Source organism: Morchella sextelata, assembly GCF_020137385.1.
Source record: "Morchella sextelata strain SCLS chromosome Unknown scls_16, whole genome shotgun sequence".
NCBI classification, from domain to species: domain Eukaryota; kingdom Fungi; phylum Ascomycota; class Pezizomycetes; order Pezizales; family Morchellaceae; genus Morchella; species Morchella sextelata.
The window spans coordinates 324,443-331,488 of NW_025408631.1; the positions used below are offsets into that span (position 1 = coordinate 324,443).

Genomic DNA, 7,046 nt, shown 5'->3' on the forward strand with positions numbered 1-7,046 from the left:
AAGGAATTAACAACACATTGCTTGCTTGCGTGCAGTGCTTGCTTGCAGTGCTTCATAGCTAGAGGCATAGCAGCAGGGTGGTTTCATAGATTAGAGCATGCAAATACTCTGGCATGTGTTCTGCTCTATTCTAGGCATATGCGGTATGTACCTACAGCAAGTGGCAGCAGCAGGCAGGTGCAAGTCAGAGAAACTAGAGTTTTGTACGTAAAGTACTCTACCTACTCTAGAGTTCCCAGAGCTAGGTAGAGCAGGTACATACAGTATGATACGCGCGTCTAACTGCTGCTCTTTTCCAGAGTTAATTGTTGCCGTGTGTGCGCGTGCAAAGGGGACTGAGTAGAAGAGCACAAATAGTTTGTTACTCTAGAGCATAAAATCATGTGCTTGCTATGCGGTGGCTCCTCTATCCTTAGTCTCTATGCTCTACTCACTTTCATGCCATGCTCGTGATCGTGGGAAAAAAAAAATATCGACAGATAGAGTAGATAGATAGGGTGCTCGAGCCACTGTAGCTGTAAGCTGTCTGTCCTATCTTTCTGTCCTGTCCTTGTCCTTGCCTGCCTACCTTACCTTACCTTACATGCCTACCTGCCTCGTGTAAACCAGGGTAGGCACAATAATAACATCCTTAATATAACGTACGTGCTCGTCATTCCCGCACCGTGGTTCCGCCTTTGCTCGTGAGAATTGCGAATAACGAAATGTACTCTTGCTTCGAAGGCAGGCAGGCAATTGCAATTGCTAAACAGAACAGATGATTGCATTATCTCCGCAGACCCCCCCCAAATCCTCTTTGGCCTTCAAAGCTGCAGTATCACACCGCCCCACCTCCCTCAGATCCCAAGAGGAGAAAAATAAGAAAGCGTCAAACAAGGAAATGTGAAGGAAGGGCCTCCTATCCCAACATTATCCTAGCTACTATGAAACTGAAACTATAACAGATAAATAGAGAGAGAAAAAAAAGGTCATGTAACCAAAAACACCGTGTCATGTGCTCCAAAGAGTCCTCTCATTGAACAAAGGAAACCCACTCGATCGTGAAAAAAAAATCTGATGTTGTCCTCCAGCCCCAGCCATCCATCTGTCCCATCCCACCCATCGTGTCCTTTCCTGCCATGTCGTCCTTCCCCAACCATCCCTCCTTCATTGCCTCAAGTTAAAACGTAGAGTAGAGAGAAAGAAAAAACCCACTTTTCCGCAATAAAATGGAGTAAAATAAAAATAAAAAAATGACACCTGCAATAAAAAACAAAGCTAGCCGCCCACCCAATTTTTCTAGATTCTCCATTCCCATCAAGTAAATAAAACACAATAAAAAAGTAATACTAGTAGAAAAGAGAAAAAAGGTATAATAAAAGAAAAAAACGACTCCGCCGCCCCCGAAATGTAACTCTTTTGTAGTCCAGAACGAATGCAAAACTGAAACTTTTTTTTTGTTGAGTATATGCTGTCTGTGATACCAGTATATGGTTAGGTGGATTAGATCAAGATAGCGACAACCCCAATGCCTCAACAGCTCTCGAAAGGTCCTCTTCAGCAACAATGACAGTACCCGCTCTTGCGGTACTCAGATAACTCATTTCGACGGCCTCGTTCTTATCGAAGTAGGTTCCTGATGTCCCACCGACCAGCTTTCCAGCTACACCACATACGATACCGGTTGAATCCACCGGCAGCCCTCTCAGGTCTAGCACAATTGGGATCAACACATCCTCCTTTGACCCTAGTAAGACATCATCATTCCCAAACATGCTTAACATCTCCTTCTGCAATAGCAGCGATGCCGGCTCCGCATCTGTCAACGTTACGGAGAGGAATTGCGGCCGGCTGATCAAACACTTTACGAGACCAAGATATAGCCCTCTGTCGTCACCTCCTCCGCGGCCTTTACTAAATGAGCGACGGGCGGCGCAGAGAACGAGCCTTGTGCTTTTGTTGACTACAGGTGTGACGTTCTGTTTTCGGAGGGCATCAAAGGTGCGAGTTTGAAGGTCAGATAGGGTGGTAGTGGGCGGAGGTGAGGGAGGTTGAATTGTTAGGTTGGAGGAGGTTGAGGTGCTCCGGTGATGGGGTGTAACGAAGGCTTCAGTGTGCTTTTCAAAGACGAAGCCACGGCGCTGGAGAGCCTTTGTGACATGGCTGCGCGCAGTAGAGGGCACAAGGATGTAGTCGCTGAAGTAGGTTGTAATGAAGAAGATTGATCTGTAGATAATATCATGTCAGAATTGAGTTCATCTGATGTGTATGTAGTATGAGTCATTCAATCCCTGAGCATGCCCACTCTCCGACAACCGTGCGCTGCGCTGTGAATCTGTAAAAATGTGTAAGGAGTAGAACTTACACTCCAGCTAATGCAAGCGGGCTCGTCAAATCGAGGACCCGCTGCCCCGCATCCAGTCCCTCTCCGTCCACCTGAATTGCCATAAACTCCTCTGAGGCAATCATAACGTCGCCTCTATGGCTACTCTCGAGAGTCCTGATGATCGGCGCGAACCATTTCTCAACGCTTTCCCGGGAACACACGACAGAGCACTCGACAGGGGTGACTGAGATGTTGACAAAGTCTTTTATTGATGATGAAGGTCTGTTGGGTGAAGGATAGTCGGGCACCACGCTCTCGTCGTCGTCGTCGTCCTCGGGCTCCGAGTCATTACCGTCCCTTCCCTCACCATCCGGTGATACTGGTGATAGCGGGAGGATCAATGATAGGATCGCTTGAACGAAGTGGGGGTAGAGGGGAAGCGGTATGTGAATGAGACATAGTCGGCACTCCTGCAGTATTTTCACAGTTGTGTGTAAGCTTGTGTAGACACCGCCGCCATACGGTTCACTGTTAATCTTCCCGTCACGACAGTAGGCGCCAATGGGTATATCGAGGGACTCGGCGGAGGAGTAGGCAGAGATTGAAGAGGTACTTCGAGACCTCGTTGAGCCTGAAGGTGATGCAGTGCCATCAGAGGCAGAGCTTGATGCGTATGACCGGCTTGATCCTGCCATTGAAATACCGCCGATGGTTGAAGTTGCTGAAGATATTGAGGTGGTGGAGGAGAAAGAGGAGGAGGAGGAAATTGAAGAAGTAGAGGAAGTAGAAGAAGATATAGGAGATTTGGGAGTGGGGATTGAATGTGGGTTACTAACAAGAAATTGGATTTGAGCACTCATGTAGGTCATGAAGCTTTATCCGCCAACTTTATAGTCCCTTCTTTCTCTCTTGTGCTTTTATGATTGCTTATTTTCTTTCTGAGAGGAGATTTAGATGTGATCTCTGGGGGCTAAATGAAACAGTAGAAAACAACAGAAGAATGTTTAGCTTGGGGTTCGTGAAGATGTAGTATGACGAAAGAGAACAAAACAAATTCTTGGGAAAACAAGATTTCTAAATTGCAGAACTGTTGAAATAGGACAATGGTGCAGGTAACTGGGCAGAGAGGGTAGGTAGAAACAATAAATAATCTTAAAGGAGACTAACCAACGGAATTACTATTTCTAAGATCAACTCCTTTTGAAGAGGCGACGGGAGGGACGGGCCCTTATGTATGTAGGTGTAGTAGTATGAATGCTAGGCAAGTAGCAGAATATCCTAGGTAAGTTAGGATTGGGTGGGGTGGGATGGATGTAGCTTATCCTGTTGTAGGTACCGTTGAGGTATGTAGAGTATGGTATACACTTCCGAAAGGACGAGAGCGGGTACAGTTCGCCTTTCAAACCCAGCTGCTGGTTGTCCAGGGTAGTACACGAGAAGAGCCGACAGTTTGGGATCGCAGAGAAGTGGTGGGCTGGGTTAGAGTAATGTTGGTGGGAAAAAAGGTTGTTGGATGTGGATGTGATGTGCGTTGAAAGCGGTCTTGCTGTCGTATTGTATGTAGGAGGACGATGTGGAGGGGTAACTGCATCTACTCTACTACTGCTTGACAGCGACTAGACTTACACAGTAGAGTACCTTAGTGAGTAGAGTACCGACTGCTCCTAGCTAGGATTCTTTAGTTTTTTTTTTTTTCCTTTCCCTTTTTTGGGAGAGGGGGGGGGGGGGTGGTTGTGGGCTGTGGGCGGTCCCGCCGGGGATGCCACCATGCAGGATAGACGAGCGCTGTGATCTCTGGGCTCTGGGCAGATCTCAGTCTATTGTCAACTACTCTCACCCACCCACCTAACTTACGCACCCTATACGGTACTGTACCTATCATACACCATGTACTCTATGTGCTCTACTCCTCCAAGTACACCTGCTTCTGTCAGTTCTGTAACGGCAGCGGGGATTTCTCCTTCAGGCGAGAGCAGCGTGGCTGCAACTTCCAAACTGCGTGGGATATACCCGGAGAGAGACCGTTCCAAATTGTCCCCTCTGTCCCCAAATTACTGCCCGCCTATCAATGGCGATTCGATGTACCGTTTCACACTGGTTCCCACAAAAAGTGCAACGCCACTCAGTGGACACAGTGAGACATGACCTTTGCTTTTTGGGATATTTTTCATATTTGGTTCTGTTGTCTCGAAACTTCACGATGTCGTGCCGCTGCCTGATGCTCTCTCTCTCCCCCTGCACATACTCTAGATATAGCAGAATTGATATCCAAAAAATTTATTAAAAAAAAAGAAATAGTAATCTCCTTGTGGATGGACGGACGGACAGCAACAGCCACTGGAACCGAATCTTTAACCCAATATCATCATAGAGTAAGCATCATAATCAACATAATCATAATCATAATCAGCAGCAACAAAACTCACTTGCGCAGAAAGGTTATTATTATCCCGGCTGCACTGACTGTACATGTACACACATGGACTTATCGCAGCGATTCAATGTACCACCCGCCATTCCTCCCCTGGTACTAGACCTATTTAACGGTATCCTTAGATGGTACCGGTCAACGAAGCGAGAGAAAAAAATCGGGCTCAATCTTGTCCCCCCACGCCGTCTGTAGGCAATAAATGGTCCGGCACGCAGCAGAAGCTCAGGGTTGACGACTTAGGCACAGGTCTGCCTGATATGAAAGGCCCTTCTTCTCAGACGTTCTTACGCTCTGCAGGATAGTAAAGTACCCTACTACCCCGATATGTACCCTATAACTACCCAATCCTCAGGCTCGTGGTACGCGATTAAGGCGGTAGCTAGATGTACCTACTTACAGGGCGTCAAAAAGACCGACGATCCTCTTCTCCGTGGATTCCGGTCTGCCGCGATTCTCTACTCTAGTCGATGCGAACGGCCGCGGGTCGTCTCGCAATGCGGAATGACGGGGATTGCTGACGCGATGCCTTAATTTTAGTTTTTTTTTCTCTCCCTCCGATGCTCCCCCGTCTCTCTTCATTCTCGGGCAGTTTTCATGAATAGCTGCGCTGGTGGTAGCGTATTGGAGCTCGAGCGGTGAAAAAGAAAGTGAGAAGCAGAGAGATAGAGTGAAATAATCATATGGAAGCGGAAGAATAGACCATGCAACAGGCAGCGATTGGAAGTTCGATTTGAAAGTCATCTGCCGCAAACATTTTGCTTGCTTCTCGGACGGACCCTCTGCTTCCTACTCAGGCGATGACAGACAGTCTACACATACAACTCGTTCTTTTTACATGTACTCGTACATACGGCGCACTCCTGCAGATCAGAGCTTTTTTTTTCTTGTTTCTACCGACGCAGCGCGAGACAGAACCGTCCCAAAGATCGAGGGCTGTCGAAAGAAAAAAAAAAAAAGCATCAACCCCTTAAGGAGGAGGGGAAAAAGAAACGTTCCTAGGCTTGTTCACACATATCGATCGGGCTTTCTCGCACGTGTTCCCGAAATATCTGAACAGTGTCTGTTGGTTCTTTCAACACTCCCCGGTAAGAGTAAACGGTCTTGCCATATTGGAAACCTTATGAGGAACGTGGGGGGACCATTCCAGTCTTTGTAATCATACTATACCCCTTCCTATTCTGACACCGATAACTTACCATCTGGGTTATGATAATCTGTTTGAGATACCATATGCACGATATAGTAGAGTTGCAGAGTGGGGTACTTGACCTTTCCAGGTAGAGGACACAGGAAAGAGACTTGAGAGACTCGCCGGGTTTATTCGGATACGTACTCGTACTCAGAAAGATTGCTGACTACGACTTGTTACCAACTCGCAAAACAAAGTGTTCAAAGTGTTCTCTACACGATGCCAGAATTGGTGAAGGAGAGGTTCAGAGAACCAGTCGGCACGGCACAAAGGAATCCCTAAACCCACGTGGGGAAAGAGGCATAGGCGAGTGTGTGCTCTAGGGATAGGTATCAAGAGGGGTAAGTAAACCAACAACCACTCAGCGTGAGTCTCGTTCAGCCATCACAGCAGCGCGAATTCCGTATTTTTCTCTGGTGGGTTGGTTCATCTCTATGAAGTTCAGCTTGTTTTGAAAAGCAAAAATGTGGGGAAGTCTCGTGCAGCTGCTGAGCGGATTGGGCGAAACGTCCTCTCCTCACAGAAAGGAGATGGGTGGGGGTCGAAACGTTCGTCAAATGCGGGATGATGTCACGGCTAAAAAGCGGCGACAACGGCTTCGTCGCTTATTTTTTTCGGACATGTCGCTTATTCGTGACTGAAGGGAACGAGTGCCATTCTAGTGACCCTGACCCCGACTAAATACTTCGGTGGTTGCTAGTACGGCTAGAATTATTAGAAATAGACTATTGTGCAGTTGTTGTGGATTTTGGCGGAGACAATTCTTATAGACCTCTCACCATTCCCGTTATTGCTAATGGAAACCAGTTTCCCCGCACATCCGCCTTACCGGAGAAGGGTACGGATTCGTATTCCAAGAATACGGCATCACTACGGTATTCTTTTTGCAATGCCGGTTTAATTCCACATTATTCACTAAATTCCGTACTGATTTCACCCCGTTTTTTCGTCCTGTAGTTTTCTATTGAAAATTACTAGCCTCCTTGAATTATTATGTTCTTTTTTTCCAATTCTCTATAAACACATTTTGGTATCGTGTGTGGTACAACAGCACAGTACGAAATTAGCAGAGGGTACCAGATTAAAGCAGAATCCGGAAGGAAATAGATGTATTCTTACTA

General features: G+C 46.9%; 2 protein-coding genes across 2 annotated transcripts; one reads left to right on the top strand and one right to left on the bottom strand.

Annotated features, from left to right (window-relative positions):
• Nucleotides 1–1,487: 1,487 nt before the first annotated feature.
• On the bottom strand, nt 1,488–3,000 carry H6S33_003799 (uncharacterized protein; the record flags this gene model as incomplete). Its single annotated transcript, XM_044835555.1, has 2 exons — nt 1,488–2,205; nt 2,345–3,000. The coding sequence occupies 2 exons, from the start codon at nt 2,998–3,000 to the stop codon at nt 1,488–1,490; spliced, it is 1,374 nt and encodes a 457-aa protein (XP_044691333.1).
• Nucleotides 3,001–4,192: 1,192 nt separating this feature from the next.
• H6S33_003800 (uncharacterized protein) lies at nt 4,193–4,997 on the top strand (the record flags this gene model as incomplete). Its single annotated transcript, XM_044835557.1, has 5 exons — nt 4,193–4,439; nt 4,604–4,677; nt 4,740–4,808; nt 4,862–4,924; nt 4,983–4,997. 5 exons carry the CDS (start codon nt 4,193–4,195, stop codon nt 4,995–4,997), a joined length of 468 nt encoding a protein of 155 aa, XP_044691334.1.
• Nucleotides 4,998–7,046: the final 2,049 nt, after the last annotated feature.